Genomic DNA, 18886 nt, shown 5'->3' with positions numbered 1-18886 from the left:
TGGAACTGGATTTACAAACTATGTAAGCTGTGCATATGGGTACTGGGAATTGAACTCAGATCCTCTAAAAGAACAGACAGTGCTTTCAATTGCTGAGTTATCTTCCCAGTCCCTGGTTTTTATTTCTTGTTTGTTCATATTCTTTTTAATTTTAATTTATTATAATTTATTCACATTACATCTCTATTGTTATCACCTCACTTGTATCTTTCCATTCCCACCCTCCCTTCCTCTTCCATCCTATTCCCCTCCCCTAGACCTCTAACAAAAGAGATCCTCTTCCCCCACCATATACCACAGCCTATCAGGCCTCATCTGGATAGCCTGTTTCCCCTTCCTCTGTGTGCCATCCAACCCTCCCCACCAAGGGGAAGTGATCAAATAGGGGTCGGGTCGCCAGAGTTCATGTCAGAGGCATTCAATACATATCAACCACCACTTCCCCTCCCTCCACTCCTTTCAGTGCCCACCCACCTCTCTCTTCCCTTGATCCAATCTTATTTTCCCTTTAAAAAAAAAAAAAGAGCAAGTCTTCCAATAATATCAACTGAACATGGCATAAAAGGTTACAATATAATGCACACCGCTCTCAGCAACTGGCAGAAGGAACAGTAGAGGATCTTAAGAATTATTTCTTAAAAACTAACCATCAAAATACAGAGAAAATACCTTTGATTTTTTTTTCAAACTCCCATTTTAACACCTGATACATTAATCCTAGAACTCTCTCCCCAAACCGTCTCATGTTTGAGGGCTCTACCAATACCTGAGAATAGGGATGGCATAAAGGTTTGTGTGAGAAGATATACTAATCAGAAAAGAGGGGAAAGAGCCCCTCCTGGTAAAAGGAAGAAGAAGAGGTTACTTGGAAACCAAACTGAGGTCACACTGAATCAAAGTGACTGTCACCTTCAGGAGAGAGATGGGGTACCAGCATCATACGGCATGTCTTGTAAGGGCTGTAACAGATAGAGATGTGTATGGATCAAGATGTGCGTGGATGTATGGGCCCTTGCTTGAAAAGGCCCATGTCCGACTTGCCCATTGATGCATCTTCTTCTTTAAAACAAGGAGTTGCAACAGGTTATATTTAGAATATATATGTATATACTAATACATATATATATGTATATATATATATGCATGCAATAACAATTGATGAAGAAAGAGGCCATGAACTTGAAGAAGAGTAAGGAGGGAGATATGGGAGGCTTTGAGGGGAGGATTGGGAGGGGAGAGATGTAATTAACATATATCTCAAAAGTAAACAAAAATACCAGGGAGTGGAGATAACTGTTCAAGAATACATCATATTCATAACATCAAGCTACAATGGCTTCTATTTGTACTGTTGAGGAATAAATAGATTAGAACTATTATTTATAGTTGCATCCGATCTTATTTTATTTTAATGGTTGTAATGGATATGAAGTAATGCTAGTGGGCATCAACACGGGGTACAGAGCACCTGGTTTCCTCACAAATCCCTCCTCCTCACTCTGGTATTTAGTACTATGTTGAAAATTAGAGGTTAAGTAGAGGGTAACCATTTATTCATTTTTATAGCTTACAAACAGAATTGGAGATGCTAAGACAGCTGGTGTGTGTATCTCTTCCTTGCAGACGTAAATGAGTGTGCTGCAGAGCTGGCTGCCTGTGCTCATGGCTGTGTGAACTCAGTGGGGTCCTTCACTTGTACCTGCCACCCTGGCTTTGAGCTAGGGGTTGATGGGAAACATTGTTATCGTAAGTAGCAACTGTGGCAGTCTTGGAAGCCAGTGATGTTTTCTTTCTTTCTTTCTTTCTTTCCTTTTTTTTTTTTTTTTTTTTTTTTTTTTTTTGGTTTTTCGAGACAAGGTCTTTCTGTGTTAGCCTTGGTTGTCCTGGAGTCACTTTGTAGACCAGGCTGGCCTTGACCTCACAGCAATCCACCTGCCTCAGCCTCTCGAGTGCTGGGATTACAGGCATGTGCCACAACGCCCGGCTGCTAGTGATGTTTTGGCAAGACCAATCATTGAAAGAACAACACTGAGAATCTTGGCTAAGCAAAAGGTCCTGCTAAGGTTGCCTGGTTGGACTGAGTGAGGGTGAGGACAGAGAAACATAACCTGCTTCGTTTTGTTGTTGAGGAAACAGCCAAATAAAAATAATTCATGAAATGGTTCACAAGATAGTCAATGAGGATTAAATCTCGAGTCTTCTGATTAGAAACTCTTGGATTCGTTGCCCAGATGCTTTGTGAAGTTCTGCTACTTGTATCTCCCTTGCTGAACACTAAAGATTCCACTGCAGTGCTCAAAGAAGAGGAACCAGAGTTGGTGAAGAAAACTTGAGAGGAAAGAACAGCTGTGGGCTGTAATTGCATACCAAACACGGTGGATGCTCCAGTGCCTTCAGTACTGGCTTCTTTTGTCTTTGACATTCATCATTCCTCTTCAGTGGTCCATCCCATTTCACACGTTCCCCACTGAACTCATCCCTCCAACTTCCCTGCCAAGCACTTATTAGCCATCTCTCCCAGCTATGTCTTACTCCCCATCGCAGCTCAGTTGTGTGGTTTCATGTGTCCATTGTTAGAGATGCATTTAAAATGCTAGGCTCTGGGGCTATCTGTAGTGGTTGTTATTGTGGATGTGTCCTATTTGATCCCATCCCCATAAGCACACTGTCTGCTCCTAAGCTAGAGATGGCTGGTCCCCACCCACAGTATCTTCATCCTCCCCTCCTCTGCCTCCATCATGTCTTCCAAGCATCAGCATGCTTAATTTTCTCTTACACATTTTTAAGTATTTTTAATTATATTTCTTTTTCATATATATTTATATTATTACACATAAATAAAAGAAACTACCTACAGCAAGAAGAACCACGAAACAATCAGGAATTATATAAATGTTACATTCATAGTGTTTCGGCTATTTATAGTTGGCAGTCTTGAAGAAAACATCTTTCCTGTCTTGGTGAGTCTAAACTTCTGAATGTAAATTAATATCTATCATATTTCATCTCTGTCCAGTCTCTTACACATTTATTCATCACCTCTTTCTACTTTTGTTTTTGTCTAGGCTTGACCTTTATAGCATCAAAAACTTGATGCAAACTACCATGCAGGCCAACAAGTTTCCCCAAATCTCCCGTAGAATTACAAGGGAAACTATTAACCCCTATTAAAACTAAGGAGTTGGTCCTGTTGCTGCAAAGCCATTTCTTTTGCTGTGTTTGAGGATTTCTAGCTCTTAAGAGATGTCAGTCAGGAGACTGGCACTCATAACACATAATCCCCTTGTCTGAATCATCATTATTACTGTCTTTTAGAATATCATTACCTACATTTCCTTTCCTAAAATCACTCTCACATGAGCTCATATCCTATAGAATTTTATAGCAAAAATTACTTAGCTAAAATAGTCTCTCTCTCACCTTGTATTTTCTCATCAGCTCATGTCCACAGGCCTCCATCTCAGCCCCTCGATGGACTTTTTCATCTCTGACCTTCCACATTTCCAGATAAACTTAAACCCTCTATACTGATTTGGATAATTTTGGTCAACTTGACACAAGCCAGAGTATGTGGGTAGAGGGAACTTCAATTGAGAAAATGACTTTATCAGATTAGCACATAGGCAAGACTATGGGCCATTTTCTTTCTTTGTCTTTTTACTTATTATTTCTAAAGTTAATTTATTATAATTTATTCAGATTCATTCTGTTTGTCATCCCCTCACTTGTATCTTCCAGCTCCCAACCTCCCTCGCTCTTCCACCCTATTCCCTTCCCCTAGACCTCTGTCAGAAGGTGACCTCCTCCTCCACCGTATGACCACAGCCTATCAGGTTTCATCCTAATAGCCTGCTTCCCCTTCCTCTGTGTGCCCATTGGGCTTCTCCAAAAAGGGGAAGTGATCAAATCCGGAGCATCAGAGTTCATGTCGGAGTCAGTTCCCACTCTCCCCACAGCTGTGGAGAATGAGTTGTCCATTGTCTACCTCTGAACATGAGGCCTAGGCTCACTGCATGGATTGTCCTTGCTTGGTGCAACAGCTTGTGCAGCCACCCCCCCCCCCCCCACACACACACACAGGTCTAGATCCTCCAGCCTTGATGGCCTCTGTGTGGGGCTTCTGAACTCTCTGGGTCCTTTTATTCCCCCATTATTCCACACCACTCTCAGTGCTCCACCCCAAGTCTAGCAGGGAGTCCCTGCAAGCATATTTGCTCAACTATGTTCATAGCAGCTTTATTTGTAATATCCAGAACCTGGAAACAACTTGATATCTCTCAATGGAAGAATGGATAAAGAAACTGTAGTACATTTACACAACGGAATTCTACTCAGCTACTAAAAACAAGCAAGTCTTAAAAATTTCCAGGCAAATGGATGGATGTATAAAAGATCATCCTGAGTGAGGTAACCGGACCCAGAAAGACAATTATAGTGTATACTCACTTAATGGATATTAGCTCAACATAGATGTCCTCTGAGAGACTCCACCCAGTTGGGGATCAATCGGGACAGATGCTGGGACTCCCTGCTGGACTCTGGATGGAGAACTGGGGGTGGTATGGAAGAATGGGGGGGATGGACAGACCCATTTTCTTGATTAATGATTGATGTGGAAAAGCCGAGCCATGGAGCTTGCGAGCCGGCTGAGAACGCCATGGTGGGTAAGCCCGTGAGCTCTGCTCCTCCATGGCTTCTGCTTCTGCTACTGCCCCCAGGTCCCTCCTCTGCTTGAGTGGCTGTCTTAGCTTCACTCAGTGATGGGCTATGACTGAGTGGGATGTGTAAGTCAAAAAAGCCCTTTCTTTCCCAGGTTGTTTTTGGCCATGCTGTTTATCACAGGAATAGAAACCAAACTAAGATACTTTCCTGGTTTCTGAAACTCCCTCTTTCCTTCTGTCCTCTTATATTGTCTTAGTTTCCTCCTCTTCATCTCTGCTCTATCTTAGTATCAAACTTGTGTTTCTAATTTCTCTACTTCTAATGGCATTTCTTAACTGTGTACTTAGTGGCCCCGCTTGCATGAATGACAGCTACTGCAGAGATGATGTTTGCACTCATTCATACTCACTGCTGAGGCCGAAACCCTCATATTACAGTTCACTGAGTCTTAGGGCTGTGACTCCAGTGTCCTTTCAATTCTGCGTAAAGAAGCCTTTGCGTTCCCCTGCTTTTTCCGTGAGCAGTGGGTATTTTTATAGATGTTGGACAAAGAACTCAGAGAGAATGGTGGACAAACATGCATGCTACCATTCCTTCTGGGCTTCTTCATGAAGAGACGCCACTAAAAAAAATGAGCCAGGAAACTCATCTCCCCTGCAAAAAGTTCTGCTTCTTGGTTTGCCAATGTATCTTTCAAGTTCGCCTATACATTCCTACCAGGAATACCGTGCAGTTTCTTCACAGGGTTGTTTGCCTTTTAAAAAGCAAAGTAAATAAGATGAGTGGGTGGGAAATTGACTCGTAATTAAGAAAGGCCTTTTGAAGTTGGGTCTTTTTGAATGATTGCCAAAATTCCCTTTCAGGAAGAGAAAATGCAGATGGAATTTTTTTTCTTATAAACAGTTGGTATTTAATATAGTCAGAGTTTTAGGGGATGAGTGTATTTTAAAATGTGCAACTTGAATCTTGCAATCTGACCAGCACATTCTCAGCCGAAAAGACGGGATCATTATTAATGGTGGTTTATGAGTTAGAGACTTTCTTTAGAATTTACTCAGGAAAGCAATTTGGCCTAGAGTGGAATGTATTAAGTAGAGGTGCGTTTTTACATTCACCTTCCTGATGGGAATATTTAACTAAGTTCTCTCAACTGTCATCCCCAGACCTCAGTATTTACTACTGACATACAAACTTTAAGTGAAAATTTGTATTCTGAGCTTTCTCCAAACCCACAGGCGAGGAAACCGTTTAAGAGCATGCTGATATTTAACCATGAATGCAGTACCTGTATGTAATGAGTATATTGTAGGACCCTTGTTCCACCTTTGTTCTAGAAAAGGTTTTATGGTTATTTAATTTCTTTAGAGAAATTCTGTATACTCAGTCCTCAGAGTGTGCTTTAATTCATACTCACTGCCTTGTGACTTGTATTTGGAAAGTTCCACACATTTCATAATCTGATGAGACTTTCATCAAAGGAATTCTCAACTGAACATTATGCTATTAGATACGTATACTTTATGTATTGTCTCTGTCAAGCAAATGACATATTTGTCACCTATGAGAAGAAACATTATGTCTGTGTATAATTTTTACAATTATGGTGTGTGTGTGTGTGTGTGTGTGTGTGTGTGTACCTACGTGTGCCAGCTACAGAGCTTGTGTGGAGACCAGAGTATAACTTCCAGTAGCCTGTTCTTTTCTGCCTGACATGTAGGTGCTGAGAATCAACTCAGTTTGTCAGGCTGGGCTGTATCATCTGTACCACTGAGCCATTCCCACGGCTCCTGACTGATTTTTATGTAGTATAAAAATAGCTCATTGCTAATCATCCAGACCAACGACTCAAAGTATCAGCTTACTCTTAGTGCCCAGTTGTAGGTCTAAGGATGCATGGATTTATTTATTTATCTTTTTTTTTTTTTTGAGACATTGTAGCACTGGCTAGCCTCAAGCTCTATATGTATCCCAGGATGGCCTGGAGTTCATGGCCTCCCAGGTACTGCATTTATAGTACACAGAGCTCATACCTATTTCATCCTATATGTTTTAATAAGCTCAGTATACTATCAGGTATACATGATGTAATGAACTACCAGCAGCCATAGAGCTGTATTTCTGTGCCACCTTAGGTATGTAGCAAGAATGGGGAGAGTGTATTCTGTATTAATGTATGCAAATGTATACAGTAATCTTCCGACAGACTCTTCCCTGCATCTTCCTTTAAATGTTCATGAGTATTAGAGAATTTATTATAGTTTACAATGAGCTAAAAACATCCTTCTCTAGGGATCCAAACACTTAATGGCCCAGGAGACAGGCAGGGATAGGCATGTGTGAAGTTGACTGCACAGAAGAAAATGAGGCTTGTAGTGGCAGTGCCAAATTGGAGCTCCTGTTCTGAACTAAAGACACCAGCTTCTTGGCTCTGACACCTGTTGCCAGAGTGAACTAGAGCTTTGCCTGTGTCCAGAGCCACCAATTCATTTAACTTTTTCAGATTCATTTACTTTATTGTATGAGTGTTTTCCTGATGGTATGTACCTGCACCATGTTTGTGCTCAGTGCCCAAGGAGGTTAGAGGAAGGCATTGAATCCCGTGGAACTGAAGATGGTCATGCATTCAGACAGAAGAGATAAAAATGAAACTCATCAAAGACATCACCATGATCTTGTTCCTCGGTGTTGGTGCAGGCTTCTTTTTGCCAATTGAAATATTTAAATTCCGAAATGCTCACAACTGTAACAGATGAACCCCTGACATAGTACCAGAGGGGAAGACACCACTCTTGTTTTGCACAGTAGAATGTAATACAAACAATGTGTGTACATTAAAGACACTGTGTAATACTGCCTTTAGGCTGCCCGTCTAATGAAGGTATAAAACACAAATGAGTCTGATGTTGAGAATTGGCTCTGATACCCAAGATGATATTCTCTCTCTCTCTCTCTCTCTCTCTCTCTCTCTCTCTCTCTCTCTCTCTCTCTCTCTCTCTCCCTCTCCCTCTCTCTCTCTCTCTCTCTCTCTTCTCTCCCCTCTTACTTTTATAAATATGTAGTAAAAATTTTGATAAACATGTAATAAAAACATATCATTGTCTTTATTACACCCTACCGGGCAAGAACAAGGGAGGTGTCTTCCCCTCTGGTACTTTGTCAGGGTTTCAACTACATTACAGTTTGGATCATTTCAAAGTTTAAATATTTCAGTTGGCAAAAAGAAGCCTGCATCAACACTGAGGAACAAGACTATGGAGATTTCTTTGATGACCTCCATTTTTATCTCTTCTGTATAAATTCATTGACCATCATGTATAATACACATATAATGCACATATATTGAGAGAGAGAGAGAGAGAGAGAGAGAGAGAGAGAGAGAGAGAGAGATCACATGCATACATGTGTGTGTGCCTAAATATTCTGAATCTGAAAAAAAATCAAAATTTAAATCTCTCTGGCTCAGGTAAGGGAAACTGGAGCTTTTTACACTGCAAAGAAGATGGAGAAGAAGGAAAGCCAGAACAGTAAGAAGTAAAGTCTTAGGGGAGGCTGAGCTAATGTGGTCTGGACTAGGAAGGGTCAACAAGGCAGGTAGAAGCAAGCTCCAAGGCAAAGATAGAGAGGTGTCACAACATACAGACCTCCGACCACTTAAAGGTGTTAGAATTTTATTCCAGGTGTGATTAGAAGGTATTGAGTAGTTTTGGACAAAGACTTATGTAGTGATCTTTCCATTTTAAAATCACTGCAGGGCTGAATAGTGGCTCCGTGAGCAAAGGGCTTGCTTGCCATGGAAACACAGACCTGAGTTTCAAGCCCCAGAAACTAAGTAAAAGGCTGGATGCAATTGTGAATGTCTGTGATTCTAGTGCTGGACAGACAGGAGGCTCCCTGGGCCACACTGTCCAGTTTTTCTTTCTTTCTTTCTTTCTTTCTTTCTTTTTTCAATTGATGAGCTCCAGATTCAGCCATAGAGCCTGTTTCAGAAAGCACTGTAGAGAGCAATTGATGATATCCATGTTCAGTCTCTGGCGTATACACATGCTTACAACCACACCTATACAGAGACAGACAGATGGACAAATGCACACACATGCACTCACACACAGGAATGCTCACACTGCAGCAGCTCTGTAGGGAATACATAGGGGAGTGTGTATGTGAAAGCAAAGTTAGAGTCCTCAGGTAAGCTCTGGGGCTGAAGTCAGGGCATACACTGGAGATGACAAAGATAGACTTGGGGTATTCTGTGCAGGTGTTGTTCAGAGTGTATAAGGAAAGAAAGATAAAGAATAATTAAAGCTCTTAAGCCTCACTAAGCTGGAGGTACTAAATGAATTATATCGAAGTGTGGAGTCTACAGGGAAAACATGGTCAGAGAGACAGGGAGTAACCTCAAAAGTCACCAGCTGTGTGTGCAGGCGTGAAGTTTGGTGACCCATGTGGAAATGCAAGTCAGAAGGTTCTACCCATTTTCTAAGTAGAAAAAATATATAATCTAGATGTTTGAGTAGGTCAAGGTTATGGGAATGATACTTAAGTTGTGAGCAAGAATGACTTTATATGGGTAGAGAAAGCAATTGAAGTGATAACAAGAGGACTCAGGCTGCAGGCCAGAATCACTAAAGGACAGTGTCAAATGTCCAGGAGAGATTAGGGAAGCCCAGACAGCAAATGGAAGGAACGGGGGCCAAGTGCAACCGAGTCTCCCAGCAGTGTGACAGCCACTGGGGAAGGGAGTCACACCGAGAGGCTATCTTTTCTCTCACATTTTTAAAAGTTAAACTTCTGTTTAATACTATCAGTGGACACCTGTAACCAGGATTAAGTAACTTAGTCACTCTAGAAAACACTTTTGTGTCATACTTGGTTGTCCCCCTATTCCTGACCTACCACTGACGTTCAGAAGTTATTGGTCTGCTCTACATTCCTGCAACTTGTTTTTCTAGAATGTTGAATAAGTATGTTATACACTGCAGAAAATATTCATCTAGCACAAGGCTTTTGAGATCCAGCCAAGTTACTCTTCCCTGAAGAGATGGGTTTTCTTTTCTGTTTTTTTTTTTAACATTTATTCTTTTTTAAAAAAAATAGTATATTCAGTGTGCTTCCTGATTGTTATCCCCTCACTTGTATCTTCCCACTTCCCCTCCTCCCTCTTCTGCCTTATTCCCCTACCCTAGACTTCTGACAGAAGGGGACCTCCTCCCCAACCATATGACCACAGCCTATCAGGTCTCATCTGGATAGCCTGAATTTCCTTCCTCTGAGTGCTCCCAGGCCTCCCACAAAGGGGAAGTGATCAAATAGGGAGGCATCAGAGTTCATGCCAGAGTCAGTCCCCACTCTCCACACATCCATTGAGTATGAGCTGTCCATTGGCTAGATCTGAATTGGGTGTCTAGGTATATTGCATGCATTGTCCTTGGTTGGTACATCAGTTTGTGCAGTCCCTCCTGGGGGTCCAGATCCCCCAGCCTTGATGGTCTTCTTGTAGGGCTCCTGAACCCTCTGGGTCCTTCTATCTCCCCATTCTTCCATACCCTTCACATCTGTAGTCCAATAGTGAGTCTCAGCATCTGTCCTGATGCCTCGCTGAGTGAAGACTCTCAGAGGACATCTATACTGGGCTAAAACCCACTTATAAGTGAGTATATACCATGTGTGTCTCTCTGTGTCTAGGTTTTCTCACTCTGGATGATCATTTCTTGTTCCATCCATTTGCCTGCAAATTTCAAGATTTGTTTGTAATAGTTGAGTAGTATTCTATTGTGTAAATGGACCGGAGTTTCTTTATCCATTCTTCAGCTGAGGGACATCTAGGTTGTTTCCAGATTCTGGCTATTAATGAATAAAGCTGCTATGAACATAGTTGAGCAGATGTCCTTTTTGTGTGGTGGAGCATCTTTTGGCTATATGCCAAGGAGTGGAATAGCTGGGTCTTAAGGCAGCACTATTCTCGATTTTCTGAGAAAGTCCTAGATTGATTTCCAAAGTGGTTGTGCAAGTTTGCACTCCCACCAGCAATGAAGGATTGTTCCCCTTTCTCCACATCCTTGCCAGCACGTACTGTCACTTGAGTTTTTGATCTTAGCCATTCTGATGGGTGTAAGTTGGAATCTCAGAGTGGTTTTGATTGGCATTTCTCTGATAACTAAGGACGCTGAACATTCCTTTAAGTGTTTTTCAACCATTCGATATTCCTCTATAGAGAAGTCTCTGTTTAGCTCTGAATCCTGTTTCTTAATTGGGTTATTTGCTTTTGTGGTGTTTAATTCTTGAGTTCTTTATATGTTTTGGATATTAGCCCTTTGTCAAATGGAGAGTTGATGAAGATCTTTTCCCAGTCTATAGGCTGTCACTTTGTTCTGTTTAGCTGGGTTTTCTTTAGCAAGTATCATTTTTTGAATAGACATACCACAGCTGGTTATTATTTACCCATCTAATAAAATTTGAGTTATTTTTAGGTTTGGGGGCACATTATAAGAGATGTTATAAACATTTATAAATTTAAGTGGTTAATAAATTTATTTTTAGCTTAGGAGTGGTACTATATAGAGGTCATCTCTAGTCCGAATACTCTTCCATTTATGAACTCTGTTACTTGAGATGAAGTGTTTTTTGTTGTTTGCTTCTGAATCTTACATTTTTAATTGAAGTACAATTCTTAACACTGCTTTTAAGTCTCTTCATGCAGTTTGTGAATTGGATAAAGACACATAATAATCGACTGAAATGGAATTCTAGCATTCAAAAAGAAAATTTGACTGCCTATTGAACCTCATGGGCAGAATAAAACCGGGGAGACCTGGTTTTGATACCAACAATGCTCTACATACTACTAGACTGTGATTCCATATGAATCAATTTAGGCTTTTCTAGAAACTGAAGTAGACTGTCCTGATGGTTTAGACGATAACAACCAGATTTAAATACCCCTCTACTTGGCTGACAATGGCAAACAGGAAAAGCAGCTCAAGTCTGTGTCATGTGCTCTACAGTAGCATGTATGTAAAAAGCACATCACTGTTTAGTCCTCTGGTGTTTTAGTTTCCTCATTCTTCAGCTCAGAGAGGTTCGTTCTTTCCACAGCAGATCCATCAGCATACTCCTGCTTCATTTCACTAGTCTTTGGGAACATATTTTCAAATATTTGCTGTAAGCTGCTAAAGGAAAATGAAGAAGGCACAGTGAGATTAGCAGTGACAGGAACCTGCAGTGCTCATTGAGGGCATGCTAGCTGCTCTGCGCTGTAGCAGAAGCCTGTGGAAGGGGAGCACGAATTTAGAAACTATAGGTTCTTCATGCAGTGACAATGATGAAATGTGCACACAAGGGGAGCCTCAATCCCAGGTACATTTGTCCTGTTCTTTTTCATATTCTTCTTCTTCAACAGGACTCAGGTGTTAAGACCATAAGGAAGCAAGCCACTGTGGGTACTCTCGATGAGAACAGAGCGCCCACATAAAGAGTGATAATGAAACAGTGATAAAGTAAACAGTAGTCAGAACACTGAGATTCCATTCTTTAAACACTGATTCAAGTGTTCTATTACTTTTTGTGTCTTTACTTAGAAAATCAGAGGCTGCATGTCTGCATGCTCAGGTCAGTCAACATTCATATGCTGAGCCTGATGCTCACCAACATGCCCAGGGTGCTAGCTTATGCCAGGGATGATAATATGGTTTCCAAAGTAATAGCACATTAATATGATAAGTGTAATTTACGTGCATCAAAGCTGGTTAGCACTCTCACATCATGTGACTTACATATGATCAGCCAGTATACATTATGTCTTTAAGCTCAAGTTATTTTTTAACAGTATCTTCATGAATCCACAGACACTAAAAAGAACAATCATCAGGTTTACACACACACGCATACACACACACACACACACACACACACACACACACACACACACACTTTGTATATCCTAATGGAAGTGTCTTTTAACATATTTAGTAGCCACTGATAGACTTGCTGTTGCCTTATTTATCATTTTATTACCTTCTTCATAATTACGTCTTATCACTTAGTAATTCAGTACAGTATATGCATAAACAATGCTCATGACTTGATATGACTCAAAATTCTTTACTTTTATGTGTACAAAATGTCAGTGTATTTCTAACAGTGTGTCATGTTCTCAAAAAGAGAAAGCATGTCCATTGTTAACATATATTGTAATTTTCCCTATTGTTATGTTAATAACCCCCTCTTTTGCTTGTTTTGGAAAGGAATTGAATTAGAAGTTGTCAATGTCTGTGAAAAGAACAATGGCAGTTGCTCTCATCACTGTGAGCCTGCAATTGGTGGGCCTCATTGTTCCTGTAACCACGGACATCAGCTCGACGCAGATGAGAAAACATGCATAGGTAATGTCTGGAAAATGCTTTCTTCATTCAGTGCTTCTCTCGATTCATTTAGCACTTTGATGCTGTACGCATCACTACACTGTGAGCCACAGTCCTCAGCCTGAGAGTTGCATGTGACTGTGTCTCTGCTGATTCACCGCAAAGACGTCACTATACTTGGATGTTTACCTTGAAATCAAGGAGATTAAAACACTTTTAATGAGATATATGAGCTATTAACTCTATGTGGATAAAAACTATTGTTCCCTTCAGGAAAGTGTTCTAAGTCTATCTAATCCAGTAAATTTGCATTCCAACAATAGATACAACTGTGGGTCCCAAGGCTTCCTTATCCCAAGCAGAAACAAAGTCACATACATTGTTTTTCAGTTTGGTAGTGATTTAGGAGAACGTTCAATTGTGCTATGGCAGCTTTTACAAAAAGAAAAGTTTACAAGATGATCATTCTTTGGACATCCCAGGCCAAACCCATCCTTTTTTATTTAATTCTGTATATTTGTGTGTTTGTGCATGGGTATGTGTACATGGGAGTGCAGCTGGCCACTAAGTCCAGATGAGAGAGTCAGTCCTCCTGACTAGAGTGTCTAGGGAATGTGAGCTGCCTGATATAGGTGCTTTGGTGAGAACTGTGGTGCAACTGCAAGAGCAGCACATATGTGTTCTTAACCACTTAGCACCTTTCCTGCCCCTAAATCCTCTTTTAATAAATGCCTTTGACAATATATTACTGTAATGTACATTGTAGTTTTATTCATTTATTATTTACAATTATCATCATTTATGTCATTTGCAACAATGAAAATAATCCCAAATTAAGCTTGTCTCAGAAGCTGAATGGAGATCTCCCAGTGTTCTCTGGTAAGAAGCCGACTGGGAGTCAGTATGAAGCAGTCCTGGTGTGCTTGGCTTCTGAACCACTCCAAGCCCCCACATGGCGGTGTGTCTTCATCCTACAATGGGAGCACTGAGTTTACTTGTTTTCTTTAATGATGATGCATGCTTTCTCTCTTTAAAGTGATAGTACAAATGCTGAAAGCCTCCTTGCTCACTGCACACGAGCCAACACAATGGGAGACAGTTGAAAGCACTAAGAGAGAGGTGACCTGATCACCAGGTTCCATCACTTTGTTTTGGGCTTGGGCACTATGAGAAAATGAATCTTATGCATTTTGCACTATTCTGGTCTCAAAAAAAAACAATGTCGTTGCATATGTTTCTTGATCCAATACTGCCTCCTACACTGGTATGAGTCTATGGTGGCCAACATATCACAACCAATGGCTTTCCTTGTATCTCTTGCAATGAAAAGTATGCCACATTTTCTGTCTCACTAATATGAGAAACTTATTACAGGAATTTATAACCCTCCCTCCTTCCCTCCCTCCATCCCTCCCTCTCCTCCTCTTTCCTTCCTTCATTCCTTTCTCCCTCTTTGTTTTGTTTTTCATATGACAACTAAATAAAGAAAACTGAAAAGGTTAATTTATTTTTCTGGTTGGTTGGTTGGTTGGTTTTTGAGACAGGATTTTCCTGTGTACTCATAGCTGTCCTAGAACTCACTGTATAGACAAGGCTTGGCCCCCAAACTCAGATCTGTCTGCCTCTACTTCCGTAGTGCTGGGATTAAAGGCAGGTGTCAGCACCACCTTCCTCTTTGTACTTTTTTTTTAACCTCAATATCTTTAGCCTTTGAAAATAGAATTCAAGAGAGTTTCCTTATTTACAGCTAGAAAAAAAATATATAGTGTCTGCTAGGGTCAGAATGCAGAAAATTGCATATTTGTGAGAATTCATAAGTCAACAAGGCAGTGTTGGACTGCTTATGGTTCATCTTGTTACATGTTTTCAACAATAGAAAATGCGTACTTCTGACGACCAGAATTTCACTAGGGCAAAGGCAAAAGACTTACTTTGACCAAGAAAAGGTCACTCTCTCTTGTTACCTGTTGCTTTGTAAAACCAACCATGAGTGACATCATATGTTGATATAAGGCTTTTTTTTTGAAGATGAGTATGTACAAAAGATGAAGACAGTCCAGGCAGCACACCAGTGGTCAGCCTTGCCAAGTACAAAAGCCAACCCTGAAGCCTAGACGTGTAGGTAAAGGTAATTGAATGACAGTTGTAGAAAATATAGTTGCTTTATCATAGGGAATCAAACAAGTGGCTAGTTGCTAGAGAGTATTTTTTTAGTGATTGTGTACAGAAGATGGGGTCTTTCAATCCGATACTTCAGGTGGTTAAGCGGTTCACTTCAGCACGGCAAGTCTTGTAGTTTTGATTAGGGCTGCTCAGGTGAATGGTACATTCCATCTCTGTAGATATGTCACCCTCAACACAGTGGCCAAAAAGCCATGAAGTGTGAACCAAAAAGGGAAAGAGGCAAGTAATAATTTCATCAAGGATTTGAAAGAAATAGAGAAAGTTAGAATTCAGGCAGTATAAAAGCTGGAGTGACAGTGTGTTCTAGAAAAGACTTGAGGTAAGTGCTTAGTCGGCAAAGTCCTTATCTGTAAGTATGAAAACCTGAATTCTGGTCCCCAGAACCCACATAAACAGATGGGCCTGTAGTCCCAGAACTCAGAGGTAGCGACAAGAGGACATTTTTGGCTTGCTGGCCAGCTGATCTATTTAATAAAAAACCCTTTTTAAAGCAAGGTAGATCTCGTGATCCTCCTGCCTCTGCCTCCTTCAGCAAATCCTACCGGCGTGTGCCACCACTACCGGCACTCAGAGGAAGGACAGCAGGTTCCCGAGAAGAGACTTGATACCCTATGAGCATATACAGGGGGAGGTAATCCCCCTCAGGAACTGTCATAGGGGAGGGGAATAAGGGGAAAATGGGAGGGAGGGAAGAATGGGAGGATACAAGGGATGGGATAACCATTGAGATGTAACAAGAATAAATTAATAAAGAAGAAAAAAAAAGAAAGAAAAATCAACTTATAGTTTAAGGTAAATATATTATCTATTATAGTCATGTAAATGACCTAGTATGTTCCCTTCAAAAAGCTAAAAAAATAAAAATAAAAAATAAAGCAAGGTAGAGAGGGCATTGTGGAAATCCTATGATACATGTGCACTCCTCCACCACATAACATGCATGTGCACCCCTAATGACTGGTATGTGCATTCCCACACATACATGACATGCATGTACACCCACACCGCAAACATTACTTGTAGCACAGAAGCGGTAAGTTTTTGTTGAGCTTTAGAACTGAAGTCAGTATGCAAGGGAAAGGTAAGAAATCTTCCTGGAGCAATGGAAATGACAAAATAATCCAAAATTAGCACAGAGTAAGAATCAGAACAAGGGACATATTTTCAGACTATGCGATGCAGCTGTGTTCCTTGCTATCTAATGTTTGGAGGCTTTATTGGTCAGAAGGGTTTTTTTTTTTAATCAAAAAGAAAAGAAAAATATCTGAAAACTTTTTTAAAATATCACCAAGACTAGTGTTTTAGATGAAATAAAACTGGTTTATCTTTTGTTTTTTTATCTTCGGCATTCACCTTGTTCACCAGAGAAAGGCTTAACGTGACAAAAACTAATATCTGTAATTTTCTGAGTAGAGCTCCTTGTGACATTTTGCAGGATAAAGAATGCATTGTGCCCAGACGCCCTTCATTTAGATAGTTTACGGTGACCCCTCACCTTGACTGACTGATTGCATTTCCTCTCCTTCCTGTCGCCTGTCTTCGTTTCCTTGAGTCCAAGGACTCTTCCAAGGTTAATTGAGACACTGGCCTCTCTGTCCCTGTGGCTGCCCATGTAGTCCAGGGGCACTAGGATTCTGTAAGCTCAGCAGTGACAGCCACTCAGCCTAGCAGAGGCTGGAACTGAGCCAGGGCCAGAAAGCTAACACCTTTCCCAGTGTGATTCCCAGCTGCCCAAGGCAGAGGAAAACCGGGCGAGCGTCCAGCTTGCCTCTTTCACTATTACGCTTAGAATGACCCTTCAAAAGTAGGGCCAAGTAGATTGCTGTTTGGCCGAATGGTTTCAACTTGACAGCTACTAGAGCTTTTGGATTTTTCCTCAGGCCAGCTGTGTCTTAAGAGCAAGCATGCATGATTGTAGACTTCTAGAATGATTGTGCTACATAAACAACTGCTCACTTGACAGGACGGTCCAGGCTAATGATCTTACAGCTCTAACAGAACCCCACGGGCCTCACTCACTCCACCCAATGCAGCATTGGCATGTTTAAGCAAATATTCTAGAATACTCCAGAATTTAGTACACAGTATGCGAAGGAAGTGTGCCTCCTACCGTGTCACAGACCTACTGTCCCCCATGGCTCTCCCTAGTTGAGTGTGAGCGGAATGTTCTCTCGGGAACACTCCTTGACCTCGGTTGCTGGAGAGGCAGCACATTATGAAGTCCGGGGCTGTCCTCTTTCTGCAGCTGTCAAATGTTACTAAATGGAATTCTTTGGTTCTTCATTCTCAATTCTGTCTTTTTGTTCTTCAGCTTCTGTTTATTCAGTCAGATTGCTTTTGAAAGTGGAAAAATAGCAAAGATCTCTTTTCCTAAGCTTATAAATGTGTTGGAAGACCATTTATGTTCCTTTGAGATAAATAACAGATGCGCTAAGAGCTTGCAAGAAACGTAAACCCAAAGTAGGCGTCATTGTTTTTGTGTGCTCATTTCTTCAGTGACTGTATTGTAGCCCAAGTAGGGGGACATAGTTAATCAAACAGTTTTAACTGAGAAGTGAGGCTTCTCAGGGCTTCTGCAGTTTGGTTGGATTCTCTTTTCTCCAGTAACACAAATGTCCTTTCCCCTGCAGACTTTGATGAATGCAAGAGTGGAGAAGCCTGCTGTGCCCAGCTCCGCATCAACTACTTAGGAGGCTACGAATGTGCCTGCCAGGAAGGCTTTTGGATCAGTTCTGATGGCTGTGGATGTGATGGTAAATTCTTGAGATCTCTTGACACGATGTACAGACAGCAGGGCAGGTGGTTGGAGGCAGTGTCTTTCCCACTAAGGAAATATGTATTTCTGTGTGTTTGCACCATGTGCTATGGGCCTCGGTGGCTCTAACTTTGAAGAGCCAGAGATCTTTGTTAGTGAGATGAAGACAAATTAGGACTAGGGAGTAAATTAGGGAAAGTTTAAAATAGAAACAAAGTTCTAGCAAAATTTTTGACCTAGATGACCACTCCACTAAAGGCAGCTAGGGTTAGCATGGTGTTCATTTCTTCATGATGCTTTTCACATGCAAAGGAGAGATTCAGAAGAGGGTAGCACAGTGCTAACAGAATCATGCTAGACCACAATTACAGAGCTGGATGTGAAAGTCATGGTCAAGAGAAAACAAATGAAAATTATCTTGGCATAAGTGAAAACAGGCAGCAGAACTCCTCTCATATCTTACATTAACAAAGACAAGGGCACATTCAGATGTGTCATCTAAGAAAATTCTGAATTGGCCGGGCATGGTGGCACACGCCTTTAATCCCAGCACTTGGGAGGCAGAGGCAGGTGGATCGCTGTGAGTTTGAGGCCAGCCTGGTCTACAAAGCAAGTCCAGGACAGCCAGGGCCTCACAGAGAAACCCTGTCTCAGAAAACCACACACACACACACACACACACACACACACACACACACACACACAAAGAAATTTCCTAATTGTTGACATTTGTGCACTTTTAGGTGTATTCTAGACTAGGATGCATGGTTTTTAATAAAGGAGAGTCTTAAAATAGTGAGTACAACTTTTTAGTGGTATCCAAGCGCCCACATAAAAAGCCAAAGTAAAGACTCATCCCTGAGATTTGGGTCACAAACTTGCTCAGCTTGATGGAGGAGGTTCAGAAAAGCCCTTGCCTCATGCAATA

At 41.2% G+C, this 18886-nt stretch overlaps 1 protein-coding gene across 1 annotated transcript in view; it reads left to right on the top strand.

The window, feature by feature from the left end:
- LOC311589894 (EGF-like and EMI domain-containing protein 1) overlaps window positions 1–18886 on the top strand; it is a 689354-nt gene that overhangs the window by 552160 nt on the left and 118308 nt on the right. Inside the window, exons 8-9 of the mRNA XM_084768621.1 lie at window positions 12903–13040; window positions 17834–17956. Of these exons, the coding sequence (XP_084624747.1) occupies window positions 12903–13040; window positions 17834–17956 (261 nt within the window). The remainder of the gene's footprint in view (window positions 1–12902; window positions 13041–17833; window positions 17957–18886) is intronic.

Source organism: Acomys minous (assembly GCF_964271855.1).
Source record: "Acomys minous genome assembly, chromosome: 19".
Lineage (NCBI taxonomy): Eukaryota > Metazoa > Chordata > Mammalia > Rodentia > Muridae > Acomys > Acomys minous.
The sequence above is the reverse complement of the archived record's forward strand: the minus strand, read 5'-3'. Positions and strand labels throughout refer to the sequence as shown.